Source organism: Talpa occidentalis, unplaced genomic scaffold (assembly GCF_014898055.3).
Source record: "Talpa occidentalis isolate TD23 unplaced genomic scaffold, MPIMG_talOcc4v2.1 talOcc4.2, whole genome shotgun sequence".
In the NCBI taxonomy this organism is placed as follows: domain Eukaryota; kingdom Metazoa; phylum Chordata; class Mammalia; order Eulipotyphla; family Talpidae; genus Talpa; species Talpa occidentalis.
Genome location: NW_023602073.1, coordinates 63,417,962 through 63,445,882, shown reverse-complemented (window position 1 = coordinate 63,445,882; position 27,921 = coordinate 63,417,962). Strand labels below are relative to the sequence as shown.

Here is a 27,921-nt window from a genome sequence, read left to right as displayed (position 1 = left end):
GCCTCAGAGAGCTGACTCCAGGCTGCTCTTCATCGTGTGGGTAAGGGAGAGCCCCAGATAAGTGGTTAAGTGACAAAAATGCCATAGGGCGATGTGTAAAGGAGCCCCACATTTCTGTGAAAAGAAAGTACATGTAAATGCTTGTATATGCACAGATTTTTGAATCTTTTGTGCTTTGGGCATGCAAAGCACAAAGTTGAAAGAAGAAAGCAAAAAATTGAAATAAATAAACATCAGATGGAACTTTCGTCCTGGCTTTGATCTTGTCTGTCTGACCCTGGGCAGGTGAACTCCTTTCTGCGTCCTGATTTTCTTTTGTGGTCCCAGAGGTCAGAAAACCTCAATGTGGTGTTGGGGCCCATGTATGTGTGTGTGTGCTGTTGGGAGGGGGACACCTCTTATACCCTCTCTGGCTGCAACTGCTGCCCGTCCTAGGACCAGACAGCTCAGCTTTCATCCGGCCCCTTTTCAGAGGCCATGTTCACTCCAGCCTTTGTTCCTGGAAGCAGTGCCCATCAATTTCCCACGACGTCCCCCCTCTTCTAGGCTTTCTCCAACCGTGTCTTCTCAGGCTAGCCCAAGTCCAACTACTAGATGTGCTCTCACCCAGGACCCCTCCTGGCTTCCTCAGGCCCAGGATGGGGTGGTGCGGGCTCCGGTCAGCCCTTCCTACCCTGCTGGGCTCCCGCCTGCCTCTCTCATAAGCCGGGGCTCCAGGCCTGCTGATAATTAGGGAAGACTGACGCTGGGCTGGGCCACCCCCACTCAGGCCATACTTGCCTCCAGTCCTGCGTTGCTGGGTCCGGGGCTGCCTCCTTCAGGCACTGCTCTGCCCTCACCAAGGTGGCACCCTGTGCCTTGGAACCATCATGGGAAGGAAGGGCTTGAGAAGCCAGAGTCAGCAGATTAATTAATCAAAACCCGAACACAGCTGTTGTTAATTAATTCTATGCCAAGGGTTAACTCTTCCCTCTCTGGGCTTTTCCTTCCCTTTGGCGGGAAGAAAATGATGGTGGGGAGTCAGTAGCCCCCTCCTTTCCATCCCTGGGGGGACAAGAACAAGGGAGGGGAACCGTTAAGGGCAGCAGCTTTCTGGGGCAAGGAAGGCAGAAGGCAGAGGATCCCCCTGAGGGCAGGGATCCTCAACCTCTTGGGTGCTCTGCAGGGGCCTGTGGAGTGCGCGCTTGAGTCGTGGTCCATGGACGTGACTCATGAGTCCTGGGGAAATCTGAGATGGACAAATATCTTTATTTACAGCAACACATAGAACAGACCCTCCCTCCGTCCCCTCCCGCTCCCCTTCCAGTCTTTTCTATACTGTTCCTCTCCCGCTTGCCCTAGATCCATGCCCAGCTTGCCCTCTTGAGTCACTGTGTGGTCAGGTCCCCACAAGAACCCGGGGAGGGAGACAGTGGAGGGGCTTGGGTGAGTGGGGGGTGGGTGTCTCTTCACATTTTGCTGTCCTCTAAGCCGGGGTGTTGGGGGAGACAGGCCCAGGAGCAATGAGAGGTAGAGAAGCGCCCAGCCCTGCGTCCTGCCTCCCACATCCCCCTCGCCTCCCCCAACTTTCACAGTGTTCAGCAGCCCAGGCAGCTGGGCGGTGGGAGCGGTGTGTCCTGGTAACCAGCGAGGACGACAGGCTGTCTGCAGTGGGCCCTGCTCCTGTGGCTGAGGTGGCCCCGGAGTGGCCCCTTCTCAGCGGGTGGGGGTTCAGAGAAGGCAGTGAGGGGGGGTTGGGAGAGGGCGGGGGAGGGGTGATCCAGCCTTGTGTGCGGCCGGCAGGACTCCGCTGCCGGCCTCCGCGGGTCAGGAGGAGAAGCAGAGCCCGCAGCACTCCATGCAGATCTCCAGGCAGTCGGCTGACTCGCAGCAGGCGTCCAGGATACCGCAGTCCAGGTCGCAGGGCAGGTCGCAGTCAGCGCACTCGCCGGAGCCGCAGCAGCAACAGCAGAGGCAGGAGTCCTCGGAGCTGCAGGAGCCACAGGTGGCACAGTCCAGGACAATGTTGCACAGCGTCAGGAACTCGCAGAAGAGGCAGGACAGGATGCAGTGGACGCAGCAGTCTGCAGGCCGGGAAGGCAGAGAGAGCAGAGAGCTGAGGCGCCAGGCAGGACCCAGCACTGCAGGGGCGGTGGGAGTGCTGGGCGTGCAGTGTTCGCAGTGAGGAAGCTCATGCCACCCTAACGCAGCTCCTTGAAGGGGGGGCTGTGAGGAGCCCCACTTTACAGGTGATGACCCCGAGGCACGGATAATTACACACACCTACGCCAAAAGTGGCCTGACTGAGCCCAGGCAGCCTGGCTCCTGAGATCCTGCTCTTAACTTCTCCCCCCCTTAGTCATTTATTTAACAAACACACCAAGTGATGACAAGTTCCAGGCTCTGTTTTGAGTATTGGGCATAAATGAAACTCATTTAAACTTGCAACCATGCCAGCTACTATCAGCCCCATCGACAGATGAAGAAACTGAGGCACAGAGAAGTCACTTCAAAATAGCTTGCCACCTGCTCTTCTCCCACCTGCAGTTGCTCCTCCCTGGCCTCCTTGTTTTTGATCATCCTTCACTTACTCCCCAAGCAACAAATCTCCCCACATCCTGGCCAGAGGGATCCTCGAAAAACTCCCATCAGATTCCATCCCTCCTGGACTCAGAACTCCCCCATGGTTTCCATCTTGCCCAGAGTTAAAGCTAAAGTGTTCAGTGATCCCACTTGGGCACTGCTCCCCAACTCTGCTGCTCTCCCTCATGACTCTGCTGTAGTCACGCTGGCCTCCACTATCCCTGGTCCAGGGCACGGATCTCCCCATCAGGGACACTCTTGCCCAAGACACACCCACGTCTCACTCCCTCGCCTCTTTCTATGCCTGAACGTCTCCTCATAGGGAGGCTTTCTACAAGCACCCTGGGTACTGCTACTGCCCACCCCATGCCAGCACTCCTATCTCTTTGCCCAGCTTGGCCTGTTTTGCTTGTGCGCCACCAGACGTATCACTTTCCAGTATAATACACGGCTCTCTCCTCCTACTAAAGTGTAAGCTTCTGGGGGCCTCCCTGGTGGCTCAAGGGATTAAGTCTCAGCTCAATAAATCTGTCCGCAGCCACTGCAGCACGAGTTCAATCCCCGGCCGGCCAGGGAGCTGACCTCTCCTGTCTCGTCCGCTGCTCCCCTCAGCAGTGTATTTCAGTCAATCTGCCTATTCTGCTCCCCACACTGTCTCTGGTGAATCCTCTCACCGCCCCTCTCCACACTGCTGGCCTGCACCCCAGCTCTTGTATGCATAAATAAATAAACCTTTTTTAAAAAAAGTGTTAAGTGTCCCCAGAGGCCAGAATCATTATCTCTTTTGGTCACTGATACATCCCAAGTCCCTGAAAAGGTGCCTAGTACTTTGTAGGTGCTGAGGAAATAAATGTTTAGTGAATTAAAGCATGAGCTTTGCCTTGGGCACCAGCTGATGAGTGGTGGGGCTGGGGAGTTGGCTCTAAAGTCTATACTTAAGCCCTCAGCGTGCTGCCTGGATGCTGAGCTGGCACCTTGGCCAGGGGCCAGGCCTTGGGGTACAGTGTCATGGCCCCTGACCCGGTGTGTCTCTGGCACAAGGCTGCTGGTCCTTTGGAAGTCTCACACTGGCAGAGAGGGTCTGACTCTCCCACCCTATCCCTGGGCGGTGGGACTGAGGTCTTGCCTAGCTAGAACCCTGGCGATCTATCTACAACCTGGTTAGAATGGGAATTGTTTCTCAAATGCAAATCTGATGAGGTCTTTACCTTGCTAAACCCCCTTCAATGGCTCTCTATTGCCCTTCAGATAAAGTCTATGTCTCTGCATGGTTTCCAAGCCTCCTCTTTCCCAGCCTCTGCCTGCTTAGAGTCTCACCTCCCACCATTCATTACTTTGACCATCATAATCTAGCCTCATTAGCAACTTCTCCCCTCTGTGCTCATGTCCCCCTTGCTAGATGCTTCCTTTAAGGCTTGCTCAGATATCTCCAGAGCCTTCCCAGGCAGCTTCCCATCCTGGGCTTATGTGGGTGGCCCCCCCGAGTTTGCACAAACCCCTGCTGCACATCACTGTATTTATCACACTGTATGGTGATGACCTGTTTGTCTTAGTCATGAGAGTTTCATGAGGTCATGGAATGGGTCCCCAGCACGCAGCCGGGACACAGCACACAGCGGCTGCCCAGTACATTTAAGTGAATGAATACCCCTGCAGTAATAAGATGTTGGGCAGAAGCTCTTTTACAGGCTCACGAACACATCCTGAGCAGATGTGTGCACTGAATCCTATTTGCAGATGACCAGGCCAGAGTCCAGCATGGACAGCAATCACTTAGAAATTTTGGAGTGAAGGTCAAGCATCACTGAGCTACAGGCAGCTGCTAGCCTATGCTGGATGGAAGCCTGGGAGGTTGGGGAGCTACCAGGTGGCCCCACAGAGGACCTTGTGAAGCAGAAACAGTGGTGGTGCATCTGGGTCCTCTGACCTCGCATTGTACCTCACAGCCCCCGGCCCATCCCCAACTAAGCATCTGATATGCATCATTTTATCTGCTAAGTGTTCTTAAGCTCTCACTAAACAGATGGTCCACTCCTCGAAGAAACGTCCGCGTGCAGAAATGGGGTGGCTTAAACTGGATCTGTCCAGAGGGTACCATTCCTTATTACAGCAACTGGGGGAGCAGGGGTGGGAAGGGGTTGGCTTTGACAGTGCAGACATGCCTCACTTTACCCAATGTATGCACTCTTCAAGGTTCTCTGATTTGAGAGTGGTTGTTAAAACCCAGGCTCCTGAGCTCCAGCCAGAACTTCAGATCCAGTGACCTGGAGTCTCCACTCTGCACGCCTAGGCAGTAACCTAGTGGAAATGCTGCTCCTGGTCCCCATATCCCCTGCTCTGTGAGGAGGGGGGGGCGGTGGGGGCTTACCTTCCTGTGCCTGCAGAGGAATCTGGGAGGCAGCCGACTTGGTACTGCCTTTGCTCTTCTTGCTGCCCTGGCTGGCGAGAGATGGGTGTGTCTGCAACTTCCGGTGGGCCTTGGAGCCCCCCAGGGCACCGTTCCCCGCCCGCTTGGCACTGCCCAGCTCTGAGGAGTGGCCAGAGCCGTTCGCCAGTAGTGGGGTGCAGCCCAAGGGGTTCCCCTGAGGCTGGCCTAGAGAGATGAGAAGAATTGATGGAGAAAGGGTGGGCGTGGGCCTCCCTGGTGGCACAAGGGGTTAAGATGCAGCACTATGAAGCTATCTGCAGCCACTGCAGCACAAATTCAATCCCCGGCCAGGGAGCTACCCACATGGCACAGCAGACCTCTCCTATCTCACCTGCTGCTCCCCTCAGCAGTGTATTTCAGGAGATCCACCTGTTCTGCTCCCCACTCTGTCTCTGGTGAATCCTCTCACCCCCTGTCACGCCTCTGGTCTGTACCCCAGCTCTTGTATGCATAAATAAATAAATCTTTTTTTAAAAAAAAGGAAGGGTGGGCGCCATACAGTCTCCCAGAGCACTAATCCTGCCTGCGTGGTTCTTAGATATTCCATGGGTGTCCTAGCCAGACTTGTATTCTTCAGATGGGGAAACTGAGGCCAGAGAACAGAACTGACTTGCCCAGAGGCACACCTTAAAATAGCAACAAAGTTGAGTCCAATTCCTGTGTCTCAGATTTAGAAAAGACAAAAGTGCCAAGCAAGGGGTGAAGCTCAAAGTCTGAGACCCCAGCTTCTTAGCCACATGATATCCATTCTGCTTTTGGAGCGCTGTGATTTGGGCCGCGGTGGTGCCGGTAGTGGGGTGGAGTAACAGGGATGGTGAGGCTGGAGTCGGTGAGGACAGCAGTGAAGCAGTTAATCTTCACTTCAGCCTCTGCCAAGCCCCCAGCTGTTTTTGCCCTTCGTGCACTGGGTGATTTATTGGAAACATCTGTTTGGAGATGAACGCCCTGGTCTTGGAATCCAGGGGCTCCTCACTGCAGCCCCTCTATCTCCTACTCCTGCCTCGGCTCCCTCACCCCTGCTGTCCTCTGTAGGGCGACAGGCAGGAAGAGCTTGGTGAGGGCCCTTGGTGAGCTGGGTGAGGAGGGAGAGAAGGGAAGGAAGAAAGCAGGGAGATCCCCAAGGCTAGGAGCCCCGAGTCCTCATCCAAGGCTGAAGGGTCAAACTCCAGCTTTATCAGTGGGGTGCCAGAGAGCTAGCCCTGAAGGTGCCCGAAAACACCCAACTCCTTCCTTCTCTTTCCTCAGATTTGCTCATCTGGACAGCACAGTTCTGTTCTCAAGTGACGAGAACAGGTGTGTATGTTTTGGCTGGTCAGGGACCAAGAAGGGGTGACTGAGAGCTCCGGGACACTTCAGCTGCTCAGGGCCCCTGACTCCTGGGAAGGGCCCTCTCTGGCTCTGAGGACCTCTGTAAATAGGGGCTCATCAGGCCCTCAGGCCTGGGTTCTGGACCCCAATTTCTTCCAGGCCTATCATCTGTGTTTGAATTGTGGCTGGCAGGAGGAGATATCTGAGGAGGGGGTGGGGAAGCTGGAGGTGAGGAGACAGGAAGGTGGCCTCAGCGTTTCCCTAACTGAGGGGCTGAGTCTTCTCGTAATGGTGCTGGTCCCGACATGGCACTTACCGCATGCCAGCCCCTGCTCTCAGCACCTGACACGCTGCTTCTCTTCTCACTGAATCCTCTATGTATCTCTGTAGGGCAGTAGCCTCCTTTTACATCCAAGGAAACTGAGTCCCAGAGAGGTTCAGTAACTTGTCCAAGGACACAGAGGCAATAAGTGGCAGAGGTGGCACTAACCTGGAGGCTAAAAGCTAGGATTCACAGGGCAGAGAGGCAGGCAAGTAGGGGTAGGAGTTGGGAGCCATAGGCCTGGGAAATAAGCCACTGCGATCACAGCAATCACTGCTCTTCTAATTAGTAGCTTACATGTTTTGAGTTGTTACCACTTAGCAGGCACAGTGCGAAGGGCTTTGTGTACAGTAAGTTCTAAGAGCAACACAACAGAGGTGGCATTCCTGGCCCCATTTCACAGATGAAAACACTTTGGCCTAGAGGTTAAGCTTTACCAAAGCTTCCATAGCTGGGAGGTGGAGGAGTTGGGGTGGAGAGGAGGAGAAAGGAGATGGGACAAGTGGGGCGTCAGGGGAGGATGGAAGCCAGGCTCAGGAGTGGCTGAGGTGTGGCTGGTGCCTGCATCTGGGTAAACAGGGGTAAGGCCATGGGAAGTGGCCAGGCCTGAATCATCCTGCCCTCACCTCTTGGCCCCATGGAGGGTAATTGGGCCGACTCCTTGGCCAGCTTAGGTGCCCCCTGCCCTGCTGCCTAAACGCAGGCACCATGGCAGAGGGTGGGAGTGCGTGGTGAGCCAAGGGCCCTGGGAGGTGTGGGCAGACACAGAGCTCGCCTGTGGCCACAGCCATGGGGTGGCCGTGGGAGCTGAGTCACAGAGCAAATACTCGGGGCCCACAGACACAAGGAGCGACTGTCCAACTCCCATCGGGGCCCCTCCTAGTGGCCAGGGCACTGACCTCTTTCTCTCAATTCTGCTGGTGGGTGTGTCTGGAGGAGGCCGAGGGCAGTGCACTAGCAGGGTTTAGTAACTGACTTCCAGGGAGTCCAACTTAGCCCCAGATGCCCTGGCTGAAGGCGGTTCCTGCTTGATCATGCCAGCTGGGTAGGCGGCCTGGGAGAGAGCAATGGGTCAGGAGACCTGGCTCCCAGCTTGCGTCTGGGTCACCTGTTGTCTGTGCCTCAGTTTCCTTGTCTGTGAAATGGGCCTGGCAGTTGCTATCCTGCTGTCTCACGACATGCTGATTTGGAGGGTAAGAAAACTAGGACGTGCACATGCGTTTATAGAGTTTGTGGGTCTTATTAGTCATTACAAGAGGATTCTGGCTGCCCCATCCCCTGCTCTTGATGGTGAAGGTGAAGAATTCTCTCCCTCCTGGGATCTCCCTGGAGACTTTGAGTCAAACCTGGGAATGGAGCTGCATTTTGCTTCTTTCTGTCCACAGCAACTGAGCATTTCTCTTTTTATTTTTTTGCTTTAGATACTCCAAAGTAAAGGGGCCCCAGCACCCTACTCTCTAAAGTCTGGGGTAACTCTTTTCATAGAGCCCCATGCTTTCCTGTCCTGACCCATATTGCCTGGAGAGTGTCCCCACTCATTCATCCTGACCACTTTGTATGTGCAGGTATTCCTAGACGGGAAGGACACTGACCTGTCACACGGCTTTCCCCTGCCCAAGCTACCACCCTCGAGGTCCTGGCCCCGTGCTAGGCTCCCATGGGCACCCACTGCATTTCTGCCAGCCCACCTAGATGGAATCCCCCAATGCATCCTTACATGTTGCCACCCCAACCTCCCAGCCCCCTAGGACTCACGTGTCACAGCTTCTGTGGTGACATCGAGGTCAGTGATGTCCGGGCCCTGGGGAGCCCCAGGGCCATTGCCTTGGGGCATGGGGGGTGCCACCTCCTCCAGTGAGCCCTCCTCTAGTTCTGCCTCCACAGGGTGGATGGACTCTGCAACTACCTCCAGCCCAGGCGGGAAGGGTGGGGTCTGGGCTAGAGAAAAAGCAGATGACCGCAGGATATTTTCCTGGTGTCCTATTTGCCCAGCCACCATGCTCTCCCCACAGCCCAGAATGCCAGGGCCCTTGCTCTTGGTCTCTTTGTACCAGTTACCCAGCCCTCATCCTCTCTGGCAATAGTGTCAGATTCTAAAGTAGAAGCTCCCAAAGCACAACTTGTGAGTGAATCAGGATGCGTGCGTGAACCAGGGTGTGTGCGTGAACCAGGGTGTGCGCGTGAACCAGGGTGTGTGCATGAACCAGTGTGTGTGCACATGTGTGTGGTGTCAGGGAGAGGGGCCGGAGATGTGTGGGATTACAGGGAGTGGAGAGAGAGGCAGAAGCCCCATGCGGAGAGAAGAGACGGAGGGTCAGCGATGGAGAGAGAGAGACAGGCAGCAGCTGACAGCAAGAGAAAAGAAAGGAGGGGGCCGTGAAAGGGAGAGCGGAGAGATAGCGCATCAGAGGTGGAGATTGGGCCCTGCAGGAGAGAGGCGCAGAGGCGGTGACAGACAGCCTGGGACAGGAGGGGCTCTGCAGGAGTGAAAGTCAGCGATGGAGAGGACGATAAGGACAGGGTCAGCGGGGGCGAAGGGAGCTGCACTACCTGCAGAATGGGAGGGAGGCAGACAGGGAGAAATTGGGTCAGCGAGGGAGCAAGACAGCAAGAGGAAGAGTGAGAAAAACCTGGACGTGAGGAGAAGAAGCAGGTCTGAGGCGGAGGGGCTATGGGCAGGAAGAGAGACAGGGAGCCCGGTGGAGCAGGCTGGAAGAGCAGACCGCAGCCACATGTAATTACAGTGCCTGGCGCAGCCCCTGTGCAGGGTGGGCGGAAGGCAGAAATGGAGCCACCTTCAAATCCGCAGCTCCGGAGCCAGGACTAGGACCCCGGGGCTCAGGGGAACAAGGTCCTGAGGGTTGGAGGTGGGGGAGGAAGGTGGAAAAGGGCCAGGTCCCGCACTTTCAGTCAAGGGTGTGGGAAGGCCTGGGGGGTGGTGCAGGGAGCAGGGAGGGTGATGCCAGAGGTCACAGGGTCAAGGTCCAGGCCAGGCAATTATGGAGTGCAGGGTGCAGGCTGAGGGTCTTCAGATTCCAGGCCATATAGTCAGAATGAAAGGGGCCTCAAGAGGGTGTACCCAGCACCACATCCCTGCCACATTGGGAACAGGGGAGACATGGAAACAAGAGACTCAGAGATGCAGAGACCAAAAGGGCACAGGGGGAGGAGAGAAGTAGAGAGGGAGACAGAGAAAGATGAAGAGAAAGAGCAGGGAACCCAGGGAGTAAAAGATAAGCACGCCCACTGCACCCCACCGCACAAAGAGATCATGAGTGAGATGTACCCAGGGAGAGAGACAAAGACTAGGCCTGGAAAAAGAATCAACCCCAGAGAACAGAGGGGCTTGCATGTGGTGTCCTTATCTGAGCTGTCTCCAACTGTGCATGTGCGCATGCCTGTGTGTGTGTGTGTGTGTGTGTGTGTGTGTGTGTGAGAGAGAGAGAGAGAGAGAGAGAGAGAGAGAGAACAAGAACAAGAACAGAGGAGAGAGTAATGAGTGGGGTCAATTAATGTGAAGCATGCAGGTGGGGGGAATACCCCAAGGGGGCCATCCAGTGGCTCATTTGCCTTCCTGGGCACTGAGCATCCCTCTGTGACCTCTGACCTTCAGAAACCCCCAGCAATCCTGTTCCAAAGACACTGGTCTCTCATGGCTGGAGGGCAGAGGCCCCAGTGGGCAGCACAAAGGGTGCAGGCAGAGTGGGCATGCCGGTGCCCGCCCCGGGAAAACCACAGGCCCTGCCTGGAGACAGGAGCTGGGGCAGGAGGCGAGGGCAGCAGACAGTGCTGGGAACCCCTCAGGGCTCCTACTGCTCTGGGAGGCAGAGGTAGTTTCCCCCAAGCCCATCTGCTCTGTGGGCCTGATGAGCACCCCTCTGCTGCCTGGGGTAGTGAGAGAGAACTCCAATGTCTTCTGGATGGCCACACGGCTGGGAGCAGGTCAGGGGCAATGCCACTGGAGGAAAAAGGATGTGGCTTGCTACATGGCACCTCAGCTTGGTCTACAGCACTTCAGACATCACTCTTGAGGCTAAGACCAAGTTGGCATTAAGGAAGGAGGCTCAGGGCTGGGATCCTAATTCACAGGAAGCAAGGGGCCTAGTCAGCTCCAGCCTCTGGTCCCCAGAGGCATCTTGCCATGACCCTGAACAGGACATAGCCTGGCTATGGAGGTAAAGGTCTGAGCCAGCAGCCGGGAGATCCCAGCTGCCATCAGTTACCAGCTTGAGCAGGTTAGCTGAACTTGAGTTACCTTGTTGTGAGGCGGGTCCCAGTGCTTACCTCTCTGGGTTTCCTAAAGTAAATGAAATGCTTTGGGGTGCTGAGCAGAGCCCTTAGCATCATGCAGAGGGTCATTCCTAAGCTAAGCTCCCTCCCTCCCTTCAGCCCTTTTTGGTCTCACATTTCCTAAGCAGCGGGATTCACTCAGCAGGACGGCAAGCACAGGCCAGACCAAAATGACAGAGACCAGGTCTCAATCTGAGCATTGCTCTGGCAGGGGCAGGCATTTATGGGTACTAAGGGGCAAGATTTCCAGAAGGGGCATCTATAAACTGTGGAGGCGAGAGGTTCCTATCTTAGAGGTGTGCATGTATGTGTGTGTATGTTTAGGGCGTTTCCCAGAGAAGCGATGTCAACAAAGAAGGGGGAAAGGACATTTGGAGAAGAGTAGCAGGAACCCAGACCCCAGAGCCCACAGCTGCATGTGAAGGAAGGAGATGTCAGGCCACATGGAGGAACTGAGGGTGGTGCACCCACAGGACAGCTGGGGCACAGCAGGTCTTCCCAGGCTTTCTCCTGAGGTTACCGGGGTGCACGGGGTGATGCTATCAGTCCTGCAGTAGAAGGAACCCAGCAGTTGTCTGGGTGCCCAGGGTACAAGTGGGGAAGGTGAGAAAGAAGGGTTAGGACACTGTTACCCATCTCCGGTCCCCTCCCCGAGTGTCACCACTCTCCAGGCAGCCTCTCTTAATAGTCACCTACAGGGCTGGAGACCTTGAACCTGGTGGGAAGGACAAGGTAGAAAGAGCATGGACTATCCTGAGGAGGGCCTCCTGCAGTAGAGCTGCCACTGTGGGTGAGCACAGTCCGGGGGAGGAGACACTATCCAGTCTAGCAATCTTTTTTTTTTTTTTTAAAGATTTATTTATTTATTTGTTTGTTAGGGACTTATTTATTTATACAAGCACTGAGTACAGTCAGAAGCGCGGGAGGGTGAGAGAATTCACCAGAGCCAGAGCGGGGAGCAGAGCAGGCAGAAGGACCAAGGTACACTGCTGAGGGGAGCAGCGGGCGGCAGGAGAGGTCTGCGCGCCATGTGGGACCCCTCCTCAGGTGATGCAGCCGGGGATCGAACCAGCGCTGCGAGGCTGCGGGCAGCTTCGCAACCCGGCGCTCAACTGCTGCGCCACCAGGGAGGCCCACCAGTCTAGCAATCTTGACCTAGAAACGCAGGGCAGCCCGCTGCCCCAAGTCAGGTGGGGCAGCAGAGGGGACCCAGCAGATGCCCTCCTATGGGAGCAACCCTGAGGGCAGAGAGGAAACCCAGCTGAGCACCCAGATGTGGAAGCACAGTGAGAAGGAGTAAGAGATAGCAAGATCTGGTCTACAGGTGAGATTCTTCCTGGCCAAGAGGCCCTGGCCCCAGGCCCAGATACTGGACCAAGAAATAGCTCTTGCTAGCAGCAGGTGGAGTGCAGGTGCTCAACCACCCAGAGACCCGAAGAGTCTTTCTTGTTGTGGCCGTGAGACTGTGCCGACCAGCCACAGAGAGGTGAATACCTAAACAGAAGCCCCCAGAGGGATGTTCAAGGGAAGTTCTAGAAATGCAGACTGAGCCAAAGGGAAGGGTGGCCAGCAACGGTCAAGGGCTGCTGTGTGAAAGTGCAGCTCATGGTTTACATAAAGACACCTGCTAAGGGGGTGAGTGAGGGGCTGGAGTCTCTGGTTGAGCCCTGTCCTCTCTGAAGTACCATCTGCTCATCCAGCTCAAACCTGCTTTGTCTGACCAGAGGCCACAGGGGACCCTGCAAGCTCATGGGGTCTTAGCAGAAGACATCTGTTCTATATATCTTCCCTCAAGGTCCCCATCCTCAAGGAGGAAATGCAGAAAGGCAACTCCCCATTTCCCTGATACACTCTCATCCCTTACACAAGATAAGGTCTGGGAAGACAACACCAAGAGGGAGTGAAAAAAATCGTGTTCAGATTCATCAGCCCCATGGGTAAGGCTGAGATGCTTGCAGCCTCAGCAGGGATGCTGTGGGCTCCCACTGCCTGCTGCCCACCAAGCTGAGGAGAGCTTCTGAACCACAAAGGAATAGGGAGAACTCTTCCAGGTGGAATGGGGGGCCCCAAGCCTGGAAAGTGCCCATAGGGGTTCAGCCAACAGGTCGCTGGCTAGTGGAGAGAGGCCCATGTCTGCCCCCTCGGCCCAGCCCTCTCCAGTGTCTTTGTGGATAGTGGGTCAGCTTCCTCCTTGCAGCTCTGACCAGCTCTGGAGAAGGGCCAGACCCAAGCTGCCCGAGGGTAGTGCCTGGAACCCCATGCTCCAGTCTCTCTTGGCCTGGGGTTCAAGGCCTCAGCCTATACCTGCAATCTAATTAATGGACAAGGGCCCTGAATCTGAAGCAAACTGACTCTCCGTGGTCCCAGAGTAGCCCTAAGTCCACAGAGTGAGAGGAGAGAGTGAAGACTGGGGTAGCGTCTGGCCCCAAATCCCAAGAAAGTAGAAAGCAGACCTGTTAGACTCACACCTGCACACCTTGCTCACAGCCCCAGGCCTCTAGGCTGAGGACTAGAGAGGGTCTGAGCTGGCCAGTTAGGCTGGGTTGGTTGGTTTTATTTTAGTTCTGACGGTTCCAATTCCCCAGGAAATTCAATTTAGAACCAAGAGCAGGAATGTGACGCCCCAGTGCTGGGCAGAAATCTGCTGTGGGTTAGGGAGCCAGGCTCCAGGGGCTCTCAGGGGTGAGTGGGGAGGCGGGCACGATGGAAGCCATGGGTGTGGGGGCTGGGCCATGTGCCCCCACCAGAACTGCCATGGGTCTCCTTGCACCCTATCCAGGTCTTGGGCAGCTGAGGGAGGGGCTGACTTGCTCCTGGCCCTCTCAGCAGGGCCCCCAGGGGCAGCACCTGGGCCTTGCTGTTCTGTCAGTGCTCAGCAGGGAGCGTGGGGGATTCTGGTCTTGGATTCAGGCGTCTGTGGGGTTTTGGCTGGGTCTCCTGCGGTTTGGGCTTCCTGGGCAGCAGGCTCATTCTCCCAAGGCCTCCTTGTGTTATGAAAGCCACATTGTCTGGCCCAGCCCAGGCTGGGGAGGGGGCTCACTGGGCTGGGGCACTGGGGGCCTCAAGTTACAGCCTAGGGCTTAACCCTCCCAGTGGCCCACCGAGGCCCTTGTTCCCTGCCCCAGGACTTTTACTCCTTCCTCTCCCAGTTGGGGCTCAGAATGGGTCGCTAAGGGGAAGGGATCTTGGGAGGAGGTAGAGGAGTGAGCAAGGAAATGGATAAGAACAGGAGGAAAGCAGGGAAGTGGGAGGATGGGAAAGAAGCAGCAGGCCCAGAAAGAGGCTGGGAGGCAGCGAGAAGGTTCCCAGACACAGAGAAAGAGCCCCTCCAGTTCTCTGCTCTAGATCTCTTTCTGTGCTGGAGGAGCCCAAATCTTAGAGCCTGTTCCACAGAAGTCCCCACTCCAGCAGCCCCCACAGTGAGTCTGAGTGGCTGTAAAAGCACAACAGACACATTCGTCTCATCTATGTGTTGGCCCCTGGCCAGGCTTCTCCCCTTTATCTTCACTCTAGTTTAGGGGCTCCTCTTGCACCTCACAACCCTGGGTGGCCACAACAGCAGCCACATCCAGTAGACTCGGGGTGCTGAGACAGGCCCCTCCAAACAGGTAGACCAGCCCAATGGGCAGATGTGGACACTGAGGCTGAGAAGGGAAGGTACTTGTCGCAGGCCGTGCAGGGAGTTAATGCCAGCGGTCCAGGCCCAGATGGTCATCTTTCAGAGAAAGAGGAGCAAGGCAGGCAGAGCGGGGGAGGGGAGAGGAAGGCAGGAGAAGGAGAGTAAGCTGGAGCAGACATTAAAGTCCTGAATCCAGGCCTGTGCTCCCCAACTTCACCCTCGATGTTACCGGCTCTCCTGGAACTTGTCTTCACAGGGGACCCAGCTTACACTTCTTAATGGGGAGAAGAATGCAGGAGAAATCGCCACCGGGCCTTCGCCCTGACACCCTCTCTCAGGGAGTCAAACCCTCCCAGGGCTGGGAGGCTCCAAAGCAATCCCTGGGAGGCTCCAGACCCTCAGAGTTGGGGGAAGGGCGTTTCACTTGGGTGGTGGGCACTTTGGCTGGGGTGTTTGTGGGGGGAGGGGGGATCTGGGGGAAAGAGGATAGAGAGAGAGAAGCAGGGAGGGAGAGAGAGAGGAGGCGAGCTGCTGGGTGGGAGCAGAGGGGACTGACCAGGCCCGGGTGGGGAGGAAGGCAAGCCAGACGAGATGGCAGGGAGGGGAGGGGCCGGGTCCTGCTGCCGCTTGCAGAGGACAAAAGTTTTCGGGAAGCTCCGGGCTCTGCTTGAATTGGGGGAAGGGAAGGAAAAACTCAGACACCCCTACCCCCGCCTGAGGCCCCCATAAATATTTACACACTGGGCAGAAACGGTCTGGACACAAATCCCAGGCAGACAGACAGACACTGCTGTGTGTGTGTGTGTGTGTGTTTGGTGCTGGGAGTGGGGAAAGTTGGAGCCAACTTGGCACAGCAGCCACCTCCGTTGGGGCCCTGTCCCCATCATCCCAGCCTTGGACCAGGTCCTGGATACCCAGACTCCTCGCTTCCACCCCTAGCCAAGCTCCCCGGAACCGTCTCCCCAAGTCTGTCTGAGCAGGGGCAAGAATGACCCCCCTCCCACTTCCGACCGCCTGCCTGCCCAGCGCCGGGCCAGCCTGGCTCTCCACCCCAGGTCCTACCTGGGCCCGGGTCTGCGCTGGAGGCTCCATGGGGCGCGTCGCAGTGAGGGGGGCGCTGGCCACTCACCTGGGACATCGGCCCGGGACCTGCGGAAAACAGGGCTCAGCCGGCGGGGACAACTCCCGCCCCCCGCCCCCCCCCCGCGCCGGTGCGAGGGAATGGGGACTCGGGGGGAATCCGGACTTGGGGGGTAGATACGCTCCTACCCCCTTTCCAGCCCAGTCACCGAGGAACTCACTCGAGCTTGCTGCGCGCTCCTCTCTCGCCCCCCGGATCACCGCGCAGGGCCGGCCATGCGCGCCTGCCGCGAGCGCCCCGCCGAGGGGCCACTGGCTCCGCGGGGCTCGCCGCGCCCCTCCCCTCTCACTCGCGGCTTCCCCCCATCCCGGCGCCAGCTCGCAGGCTCGCCCCCTTCCTTCTTCCTTTTCTCCCTCCAGCCCCCTCGCTCCTCCCCGGCTCGCCTCTCCCCACCCCTCCTCCGCGGCCCACCCTCTCCCCGCCCCTCGCCTGCCCCGTCGCCCCCCCACCCCGTCCCTTTCCCCCCAGCCCGGCCCGCGCGCCTCTGGCGGGACACGTCTGTCCGCGGGGCGCCGCGGCCGGAGCCCCCACAGGAAGCCGGCTCGGCGCGCTTCCTCCTCGCTTTCGGAGCTGGGCCCCAGTCTCCCCAAACCCCCGCCCCCAGCCCTCCGCCCCCAGGCCCCGCGCCCCCGAGCTGTGGAGCGGGGCTGCACGTCTCCCTTCGCCAGCCCTAAACTCTGCAGAAGTTTGCGGAAAGATCAGGAGAACGAGAGCGCGCGACCGCTGTGACCCCAACCGCCGCCGGCAGATTGTCTGCATCGTTGTGGCCCCCAAATCTCGCCCCCAAGATGGCAGTGCCCGAGTTCCCCCCGCAGGCTTGGCCCACCCTCTCGGTCTCGGCGGGGGCCAGGGCCGGTGACCCACGCCCGGCTGCCGCCTCGGCTCACCCCCAGAGTCGTCCCTCGGAGGAAACCGGCTCCCACACGCGGCCTCCGGCGCCGCGGGGCTGCCCGGACCCCCACCCTGCCCGCTGCGCGTGGGAATCTGTGTCCGAAAACCGACTTCGGAGGCCAAGAGAGGTTCTCGGGGTCTGTCCTCAAGGTCCCAGGCTGAAACCCGAGGCCTTTGAAATTGCGGGTTCGAGGGGAAAGAGAAAGAGGGGGGAGCTTGGCGCACGTCTGGAATTGTGAGTTGGGACCCTCCTCCGGGCGGAGGGGGAGGGAACGAGCCCCCTCCCCCGGCCGTCGGGGGGGTTTCTAGGACCCTCTCTCAGCGTGACCCCGGCACCGGGTTCGAGAACCGGGGAGGGCGCGGAGCCCGCAGCGCCGGGTGTGGCCGGGCGGGCCGGGGGTGCGGGCGGGGGTGACCCTCAGGTGGCGCCGCCCTCGGGGTGACAGCGTCTCGGCCACACTTGACCCGGCCGCCTCGAAGCCGCGTCTGGGCTCCGCCGCCAGGGCCAGCGAGCAATTAGGGAGGCGGCTGCGGCGCCGGGCCAGTTCTTCTAGTCCGCCTTCCAGCTCCGGCTGGAAGCTGGGGGCTGGGAGCGGGGGGTTCGAGCAAGGGACTCGGGCCTCGCCTGGGTCTTCCCCACCCGCCTCAGTCGCTACTTACGGGGATCGCGGGTCCTCTCGGCGCCGTCGGGGCCAGGACTGCGTGGCCCCCACGGCGCCAGGCGAGCCCTCGCGGCGGGCCCAGGTGACTGCGGCCGGAAGAAGGGGCCCGGGCCGGGAGGAGGGGGTCCCGCTCCCGGGGCGGGCTGCCTTCTGCCCGGGCCTGGCCTGGCGCCCCGGGAGCCAGTCCCGATCCGACAGCTGTCTGGGAGCTCTGGAGCGCGGGGCGGACTCCCCTTTCCTGGCAAGGGTTGAGTCACCGGGACGCGCCCGCGCCGTGGCTTGGCGAGGGCTGCATTCTTACCAGCTTACCTGGGCCTGCGGGCTGGACCTCACCCGCCACCAAGGGATGGGGGTGGGTGCGGGAGTTGGGAAGATGGACATTGCCTCCAAGGAGCCAACACCTTCCCCAAACACAGACCCTAGCTCCTCCACCCCGGATTGTCAGTCACTATCCAGGGCCCCCTACTGTCCCAGGTGACTTGTTTCCTCGTAAAAATTCTCTGGATCAGGCCCAGTATTAATAAGTCTAGTTTGTTGGAAATGCACAATGTGCTTTAAATTTAACCCCACGTGCTGGTTATACAGGTGCGTTCAGTTTGTGAGAATTCAGCAAGTGGAACCTTTAAAGTACATGCACTTTTTGTGTGTGACTCCTATACTTGAATAAAAAGTTTAGGAAAATCAAAATTTTAAAATCAACACTCGGCTTCAGAGTATGGTAGGGTGTGAGGCTCAGGCTTGGGTTGTGTGGCCTGGGCTCCAGATCCCAGCTCCACCATCCAGGTGTTTCCTTGGGGAAGTCCCTTCACCACTTTGCACATCAGGCGGAATGAACATTGAGGCCCTCCATATGGCTGGTCATTGTTATCCAGAACCAGCACTAAGGGGAGGTGAGGCACCCTTAGGATTACAAAATTTAAGAGGGTGCCAAGGCAAATAATGGTTTAATCCAGTGTTTGAAAAAGCAATCAGAAAATTACAGCCCTGCCAACCAGTTTCCTATTTTTATAAATAAAGTTTTATTGGAACTAGGACTAGGATTAGGGTGACATGAAGAAGAAAGAATTGTGCAAATTCAGGGGGAGATTCTGTCTTTATTTAAAATGTTGGCATTTTGTTCATCATGGATTTTTTTGTATTAATTTTTATTTTTAGAAACATTGCAGAAAAAAAAATTGTTGATCTCAATTACTGGGTTTCTGATGCCCCTTTTTGAATCTGAGCCAAGTGCCTCACTCAATCCAGTCTCTTCCCTCTTACTATCCTGGAAGGACCTGCCAGGTACCCCAATGTAAATGAGTAGAGCTTGAAAATGCCCCTGCCTCATTTAGGCTGTGCACCCCAGTCTAGGCCTAGCTTTTTTGGGACCTGCTGATCAGTTCAGAGTCAAATGCAAAATCTTTACAGTGATTGTCAGGTTCCCTGAACTGGCCTTGGCCTTCATCTCCCCTCACTCATTCCCTTCCAGACTTGCTGCTTCCTGAATTTGTTTTTTCAACTTGCCTCGTGTTCTTGCCTCAGGACCTTTGCACTTGCTCTTCCCTCTGCCCAGAATGTGCCTCCTCTAGATAGTCACATGACCCCCCCTTCCTCATTTCCTCTGTTTATGTCACTTTCTCAGAAAAGCTATCCCAGATCTCTTTTTCTATCACCTTATACCACTTTACTATTGGTCATAGGACTTTTCACCACTTTTCCTGTTTTTTATTTGCTTGTTTATTGGTAGACTGAAAGCTGCAGGAGAGAAGGGACTTAGCCTTGTCTGCCAGCACATTCCCTAGAATCGTGTCTGCCACAGAGAGCTCAGTAAATAGTTCCAGTTGTGCAGAAGGGCAAACAATAGGCCAGAAAGGGGAAGGGGCTAGTTCAACTCACACAGTGAGTTAGTGGCAAAACTTTATTTACTAAGCCTCGGGCTTCCAGACTCTCAGCTCAATGCTTTTCCTGCACCCCCTCCTCCCAGCTTATCCTCATCCCCCACCCCAGAACCCTTCAGGCAACAAAGGTGACAGTGACCCTGTACAAGTCTCCCATGCAGTCCTTTCCACACAATGCCCTCACAAGGCCTGGCCTGGCTCCAGCCCCAGCGTCCAGCAGGCAAGCACAGCTCTTCCTGGCTTCCTGTCTCTGGCACAGGGCCAGTTGGTGGCTGGACTGGGTTCCGCAGCTGGACCACAGCTGTGCTATCCACGTCCTGGAGAGTGGGGGACAGGACACTGTGGTGCAACCTCTTTGAAAGGGGCAGTATAGAAGGGAGTGTGTTTGCATGTAGTGGGGGGAGGGTGCTGGGTAGGACTGACAACCCCCAGCTCCCCTTCCCAACCTTCTCCCTGATGGACACTGAGTGGGGAGTGGGGCTCTAATTATCCCTTTCTTGGGGGAAATTGCATGCCACGAAGTGAAATGTGCCATGGACTCCGGTCCTGACTCTGTCCCTCTCTTCCCATGATAGAAGATGATGGCGGGGTGTCACACTCGGTAAACATGAGCTGGGTGTGTCCTACATGGCAGCCCCTTGCTAGATATTTTTAGATTTATTGCTTCCTTTAATGCCTACACAGTCTGGGTAATTAGTATCCCCATTTTACAAATGAGGAAACTGAGGCACGGTATGGTGACGTGACTTGCTCACGGCCACACAGCTACTAGTGGGTAGGGCTGGGACTTGAACCACATTTCTGAGGCCACGTTGGTGCTCATTCCAATCCCCACATAGCCTTTAGCACACAAAGGGGACTTACTAACCATTCCACTGTGTCTCCCTGATTGCCCAAGATGGAGACACTGCCCCTTCTCTGTCTCATTGCCAACTGGGGTGCCAGGCATTTGGCAGAGTATAGTTGAAAGAGTGGGCTTGCATTGCGTCATGGAGACCCGATTTGCATCTTGGCTGTGTGGCTATGTGGCTTTGGGCAAATCCTGTGGATACTCTGGGCCTCCAGTTCTGTGTAAACCTGGGAGGACAGGTCTCACTCACAATTGGGGGAGGAGATTAAGTGAACACCCGCTATTGCTATCATCTTCGTCCTGGCTCTCAACTGACCTTGCTGACCTTGTCCAACATCCCTGCTTAGGTCTCAGCCAACAGCAGTCCAGGGGAGCATCAGAGGACATTGTTATTGTTCTGACTGAGTGAACAGCAGATTCTGTGAATAAACCAATTTAATACTACCAATATTACAACCCAAGTAATGGTAAATGCCACTATTTCCTCCAGTTTACAAATGAGGAAACCAATGCATTGAGTTGTTAAGCATCTCGCCTAAGCCCCACAACCTTTCACCCACACCCCACTCCACAGAATTTCCTCAGTCCCTTCCTCCCAGGTGGGCAGGATTGAGGTGGGGTGGGATAGGGGAGGGGAGGTAACTCAAGTCATTAGCTGAGCCTCCACTTCATATGGGTGCTGTTCCCCTGTGGGGAGGTAATGAATGGGAATGGTTACCTATGCATGAATGTCCTCATGCAATGGCTAATTTTTTAAATAAGTTTTTTTATTTAAGTAATTCAGCTTTATTACAATTAAAGATAAACCTGTTAAAAATTTCTGGACAATGCCAGCATTTAGATATTTTTTTAAAAAAAGACTATTTTTTTCAGAACACTTTTAGGTTCACAGCAAATGTAGACAGAGTACAGAAAATTCCCACATACTCCTGCCCTTCTCTCCCCACCAAAAACCTCATGCAACACTATCGAAAACCCCTCTCAATGTGGCAAGTGGGGTCCCATCAGGGATCCTACATTGACACATTGCTGTAACCTCAAGTCCTATTTAGGTCACAATCCACTTTTGGAGGGGCCTTAAATATATATAGGTAAGTGAAAGAAATCAATCTAAAAGGTGACATACTTATTCTGTGAGTTTTGACAAATACATAATGACATATATCCACTGCCATAGTATACAGTGTCTTCACTACCCTGAAAGTCCTCTGTGCTCTGCCTATTCATCCCTCTCTCTTCCCTAACCCTTGACAACCCTGGTTCTTTTCTTTTTTCTTTTTTTTTTTAAGATTTATTTATTTATATATACAAGCACTGAGTATAGTCAGAAGAAGCGCGGGAGGGTGAGAGGATTCACCAGAGCTAGAGTGGGGAGCCAACAGGCAGAAGGACTGAAGTACACTGCTGAGGAGGGGAGCAGTGGGCACGGCAGGAGAGGTCTCCATGCCATGTGGGACCCTCGCCAGGGGCCGGGGATCGAACTGGTGCTGCAGAAGCTGCGGGCAGCTTCGCAGCCCAGCGCTTAACCACTGTGCCACCAGGGGAGGACCAACCCCGGGTCTTTTTATTGTCTCCATAGCTTTGCTTCTTCAGAATGCTGTAGAGCTGGAATCACATAGTATGTCGCCTTTTAGATTGATTTCTTTCACTTACCTACATATATTTAAGGCCCCTCCAGGTCTTTTCAAGGTCTGACAGCTCCTTTCTTTTCAGTGCCGAATAATATTCCATTGTCTGCATCTGGCACAGTGCATTTCTTTTCCATTTTCACACTTGTTTGCTTGTAAGTTTTGGTGATTATAATTACTACAGCTATAAACATTCCTGCACAGACATAAGTTTTTAACTCACTTGAGTATCTACCAAAGAGCATGATGGCTGGATTATAGATTCAGACTAGGCTTAGTTTTGTAAGAAATCGCCAAACTGTCTTCTGCAGTATTGTAGCTGGGCTGTTTTGCATTCCCACCAGCAGTGAGAGTTCCTGCTGCCTCCACCTCCTCACCAGCATTCGGTGGTGTCGGTTTTGGATTTTTGCCATGAAAGAGGTGTGTAGCAGTATCTCATTGTTACTTTGATTTGCATTTCCCTGATGACGGGAGGTTGAACATCTTCTCATATGCTTGTTTGCCATCTGTATAGCTTCTCCAGTGAGGTGGCAGCTCTTTTTCCCATATTTTAATCAGGTGGTTTATTTTCTTACTGTTTTGGATAATATTTTGGATAATAGTCCTCTATCAGATGTGTTTTTTTGCAAATATTTTCTCCTAGTTTTTGGCTTGTCTTCTCATTCTCTTGGAAATATCTTTTGCAGAGCAGAAGTTTTTCATTTTAATAAGGTCCAGCCTATCAATTATTTCTTTCATAGACTGTGCCTTTGATGTTTTATCTAAAAAGTCATTGCTAAGCTCTAGATTTTCTCCTATATTACCCTCTAGCAGTTTTATAGCTTTGTGCTTTCATCTAGGTCTATGGTTTACTTTGAATTAATTTTGTGAAAAGTGTAGGGTTTGTGTCTATATTCTTTTTTTGCACGTGTACATCCAATTGCACCAGTACCATGTGATGAAAAGACTATCTTTGTTCCATTGTATTGCCTTTGCTCCTTTGTCAAAGATCAGTTTGTATTTCTGTGGGTCTATTTCTGGACTCTCTATTCTGTTGCACTGGTCTCTCTGTTCTTTGACCAGTACCACATGGCCATCTTGATTGCTGTAGCTTTATAGTAAGTCTTGATGCCCAGTGCTGTCATTTCTCCAACTTTGTTCTTCAAGATTGTATGGACTCATCTGGGTCTATTCCTCCACAGATAAATTTTAATAGCTTTTTTGGGAAATAATATTCACATACTGTATAATTTATCCATTTAAAATGTACAATTCAATGGGTTTGGGTATATTACATGACTTTTAGATTGTGAAAAAATATAGATAATGAAATGAATCCATCTAAACTGTTTCTAAGTGTACAATTCAGTGGCATCAATTACATTCAAATGTTGTGCAACCATCAGGCTGCTTATTTCCAAAATAGAAATAGAATAGTATTCCAAAATACTATTGGAAATAGTATTTCCAAAACTCCAAATAGAAATTTTGTAACTATTAAGCAATAATTCCCTGCAGTAGTTTCTCAGGTCTTTCTGTCAAAAGTACCAAAAATTGGGTGACTTGAAACAACAGGAATTTATTGTCTTACAGTTCTGGAAGCCCTGAGACAAAATCAAGGTGTCAGCAGGGCCATGTCTCTCCGACAGCTCTAGGGGAGAATCCTTCTTTATCTCTTTTTTTTTTTTTTTTAACACATTTTTTTTTTTTTATTTATAGAGGCATGTTTTTTTATTTATTTATTTATTTGTTTGTTTGTTTGTTTTGTTTATACATGCACTGGGTGCAGTCAGAAGCGCGGGAGGGCGAGAGAATTCACCAGAGCCAGAGCGGGGAGCAGAGCAGGCAGAAGGACTGAAGTACACTGCTGAGGGGAGCAGCGGGCGGCAGGAGAGGTCTGCGCGCCATGTGGGACCCTCCTCCGGTGGCCGGGGAGCAGCTGGGGATCGAGCCGCTGCGCCGCAGAGGTCGCCGGCAGCTTCGCAACCCAGCGCTCAACCGCTGCGCCACCGGGGAGGCCCCCTTCTTTATCTCTTGTAGCTTCTGCTATTTGCTGGCAATCCTTGCAGTTCCTTGGCTTGTAGACCCATCACTCCAGTCACATGGCCATCTTCTCCCTGTGTCCTCACATCATTTTCCTTCTTTGTCTGTGTCTGTGTCCAAATTTCTCTTTTTTTATAAGGATACCAGTCAAACTGGGTTAGGGTCAATTCTAAATGAACTAACTTAACCTGGTTAAAGCTATAGATACTCTATTTCCGAGTAAAATCACTTTGTGAGGTTCTGGAGGTTAGGACCTCAGCATATCTGCATCTAACCCCCAACAATCCTTGTTCCTCTTTCTCCTTAGCCCCTGACAGCCTATGATCTATTATCTGTCTCTAAAAATTTGCTTATTCTAGCTAATCCTTGCATGTGGAAAACAGTATGTCTCCTTTCGTGTCTGGTTTGTTTCACTTAGCACAATGTTTTCAAGGCTCACCCATGGTGAAGCGTGTATCAGAATTTCATTTGTTCTGACTGAATAATATTCCACCTGCATGTTGATAGACACTTGGGTTGTTTTTCCCTTTTGGCTTTTGTGAATAATGTTGCAATGAATACTGATGTACAAGTATCTGTTAGAGACCAGCTTCCTCTGAACTATTTTGACAGGGCAGTATACCAATTTTTAAAGTTTGAACTATCTCCCAATATGTCTATTTATTTTATAAGTTTTATGCTTGTGCTATAGTGTATGTAATGTATATAATAAATGTTTGCACATCTAAGTAAAAAATCAAAAAGGTGAGACAAAAAGTAAATACAAGTGAATTATAAATAGGGGTTTCTTCCTGAACCCCACTTTGGAGACAATGATACTTTGCCCTTCCTGAAGAAATATATATGGGATCAACAGACAGATCTTAACATACAGGTTACAGCTTTTTATGGACCCCATATTTCTTTGACGATGTAATGGAAGCTATGGTGACTGTCTCCAAAGAACTCTCAAATAAACATAGCTTTTCCATCATAAGTTTGGGAAATTCATGAACTCCCAAAAAATCTTGTGTAGGATTATTTCCCTTAATCTGAAGGACTGCTCCAAGAATGGAATTTCAGGCACCTGCATGGGATTGCATGTGGAGGTTAGGAGAGAGAATCTTATCCATCTCTGTGGCCTTGATCTAATTCTATATTTTTTGCAGGAGAATTTGACATTGCTGAAGGGAACAAATAAGACAAAAGAGATGTAAGAGAGCTTGGGATTGAGTCAGATAAAGTACTTCTGAATAGCCAAGAGAATAGCACAGGACTGCTGTGATGATGGGCTGGCGCAAGTTGAAGGGGTGTTTGATGGGGGGTGGGGGAGGTGTGTGTCCTGGTCACTAAAGACGCAAATGGACTTCCATTGGGATAACAGATGGTCTGGGCTAAAGTGGTCAAAGGGATGGTGGGGTGATGTCAGGTCCCCACTAAGGGGAAATCCCTGAGAGTTTGGGTTAGGGTCTTCTTTCTGCTTTAGACCTTATAGTAAGAAGCAAAGCATTTTCTCATTTGTCATCTCATTTATTGACATCTGTATCAATTCGTGTTCTATCAGGAAAATAGAAACCAGTCTGGGTACTTCAGGTAGGAGGGGGTTTAACACAGGCATTGGCTCCAAATGTCGTGGAAGGGAGGAGATGGTGCTCAGAGGCCAGAAAGTCAGGCTGGAACCCACAAGCCATACCTGCTGTTGAGTAGTTGGACATGGTGCCACCGTTGCTCCTGCTCTCTCTGACAGCTGCTGTGCAGCAGCCACCAGGGAGCCTACATGCGCCCCGATGCTGCTGAAGTGCTCTCCCAGTGCCCACTGCTGCTGTGGCCTCTTCAGAACTCACCCGCGGAAGCAGGGAAAGCAGCTCCTCCCTCCCTCGTGCCTTCCCACCTCTTGTTGGTTCCTCCCAATGGCAGACCTAACTGGAGTGTGGGGAATGTAGTTTGTAGACTTTCAGCAGCTGCAAGTAGGTTCATGGCTTACCAGTGAGTGTATTTTCTGTCTCCTCTCACTAAGTATGGCCTCTTGGGGGAACACAGCGCTGCATGTCCACCACACTTTCTCCAGCACCTGGGACCCAGGCCTGAGTCAGCGTCCTGAGAATTTCTCTGTGACGCGCCGGAGGGTGAGAGAATTTCACCCTCTACTTTGCCCTTTTACTTTGCCCAAATTTCTACTTTGCCCTTCTGCAAACAGAAAGAGTGAGTGTTCTCCACATTTAAATACAAAGGAGCCAAGGTCCAGAAAGTCAGACTTGCCCAAAGGGGCCCTGCTGCCATGACATGCCCATCTGGCAGGTCTCAGGGAGGCTTTGGGCAAGGCCAGGGCTGACTCGTCGACGGCTGCCCACTCCCCGCCACGCCTCCAAGCTGGTTGCCCCGAGCAAGCTGTAAGTGGTAAGCTGTGATGTGGATGTCTCTTTCATGTCTTCATGTGCCCATGGAGTGAATGCCAAGAAGGGCTGACTCAGCCGTGACCTCCTTAGGGCTGGTAACTTCCTTCTGCCCCAGGAAATAGGGCATTCTGGCAGCCCTGGCCAAAGGGCCGTGGTGGAGCTCAGGTCATGTAGGCCACTGGGGCAGGGGCTAGAAGAAACAGAATCAAGGCCTTCCTCTGCTGTGGAACTTTCCAGCACAGAGTCACTGCTGTACTTATGGTCACCATATTTCCCAAACCACAAATTGGTACATGTGGATAGACACATATCACTGTCCTTATGAGGACCATGGCAGAGAGTACTAGGAATAGGATCTCCCCCAGGGTCCTCAACCTTGGCACAATCAACAGTTGGAGGCTGGATTAGTCTTTGTTTTTTAGGTTATGGTTTTTGGGCGTGTCCTGTGCATTGTAAGGTGCTTAGCAGCGTCTCTGGCCTCTACTCACTAGAGGCCCATAGCAGTCTACCGGATGTGACAACCAAAAATGTCTCCAAGCATTCCCAATTATCCCTTGCGGGGGGGCCAGGGGTGGGCAGCACATCCCAGTCGAAAAGCACTGGTCTGTCCCCAAAACTCAGCAGTTTTCTACACAGGATGTGGCCAGTAGCCAGGAGATGGTGCCTAGTCTGGCAGGATATATAGCCACTGCCTCTCAAGGGATAGTGGCACATCCTGCGCCTTGGCTGAGGGAAGAGACAGGTCTTGACCTTGGGGAACTTCCAAGCTAATGAAGGGGATCAACAGCCCCTGAGAAAAGCAGAAAAACGTGGTGGTTAAGAGCATGAGCTTTAGGGTCTCCCCTGGTGGAGCAGCGATTGAGCACTGGGCTGCGAAGATGCCCGCAGCCTCTGCAGCGCTGGTTTGAACCCCAGCCGCCAGGGAGGTTCCCACATGGCGCACAGACCTCTCCTGCCGCCTGCTGCTCCCCTCAGCAGTGTATTTCCTCAGTCTGCCTGTTCTGTTCCCTGCTCTGGCTCTGGTGAATTCTCTCACCCTCCGGCGCGTCTGACTGTGTGTACCCAGTGATTGTATAAATAAATAAATAAATAAATAAATCTTAAAAAAAGAGCATGAGCTTTGGAGCCAGAATCCTGGATTCAACTCTTGCCTTTCCCATTTAAAGGACAAGTTACCTCTTGGTGCCTCAGTTTCCATATCTGTAGCACAGGGATACTGACAGCACCTATCTTGTAGGAGTTTATTAAATTATTTATTTATAGTCTAATAAGGTTTTTTACAAAAAATTGAAAAAATAGTATAGAATTCCCATATATGTGATAGCCAGTTTCCCCAATTATTAACATTCATTACAATTACTGAGCCAATAGTGACACATTATTGTTTACTAAAGGCCATACTTTATTCATATTTCCTCAGTTTTATCTAATGTTCTTTGTGCGTGCCGGGATCCCACCCAAGATATCACATTACCTTAGTTTCCTCTTCTCTGTCATCATTTCTTAGACTTCTTGCTTTTGATGACCTTGACAGCTCTGAGACATATTGGTCAGGTATATGGTGGGATGCTCCTTTATTGGGACTTATCTGGTGTTTTCCTTATGATTGAATTGGGGTTATGGATTTTTTGGAGGGAAAGATCACAGGCGTAAAGCACCTTGTCATCTCATCACAGCAATAGTAAATATTAACATGACTTATAACTGTTGATGTTGACCTTGGTCGCCAGGCTGAGGCAGTCTCTATCAGGTTTCTCTATTGTGAAGCTACCCATTCTGTCCCGACTTTGCTTTTTTGTTTTTTTAAATTTTTTAAATATTTTATTTTATATAATTCTTACATCATTTTTCATTTTTGCACAACGTATGCATTTTCATTTTAGTTATATTCCCCATACAATTCCCACCCCCCTTATTTTGGCCCTAATCCCTCCTCTCCTCGCCAC

At 53.2% G+C, this 27,921-nt stretch overlaps 1 protein-coding gene across 4 annotated transcripts; it reads right to left on the bottom strand.

Annotated features, from left to right (window-relative positions):
* Nucleotides 1–1,206: 1,206 nt before the first annotated feature.
* On the bottom strand, nucleotides 1,207–17,243 carry MDFI (MyoD family inhibitor). Of its 4 annotated transcripts, none has more exons than XM_037519685.2 (5): nucleotides 17,222–17,243; nucleotides 15,592–15,678; nucleotides 8,376–8,558; nucleotides 4,931–5,155; nucleotides 1,208–2,063 (listed from the first exon to the last, which is right to left on the bottom strand). In XM_037519685.2, exons 2-5 carry the CDS (start codon nucleotides 15,665–15,667, stop codon nucleotides 1,807–1,809), a joined length of 741 nt encoding a protein of 246 aa, XP_037375582.1. In that variant the 5' UTR covers nucleotides 15,668–15,678; nucleotides 17,222–17,243; the 3' UTR covers nucleotides 1,208–1,806. The 4 variants fall into 4 exon arrangements, with proteins under 4 accessions (XP_037375583.1, XP_037375582.1, XP_037375581.1 ...); XM_037519684.2 differs by lacking the exon at nucleotides 17,222–17,243 and adding an exon at nucleotides 16,558–16,592; XM_037519683.2 differs by lacking the exon at nucleotides 17,222–17,243 and adding an exon at nucleotides 15,831–16,012.
* Between the last annotated feature and the right edge of the window lie 10,678 nt (nucleotides 17,244–27,921).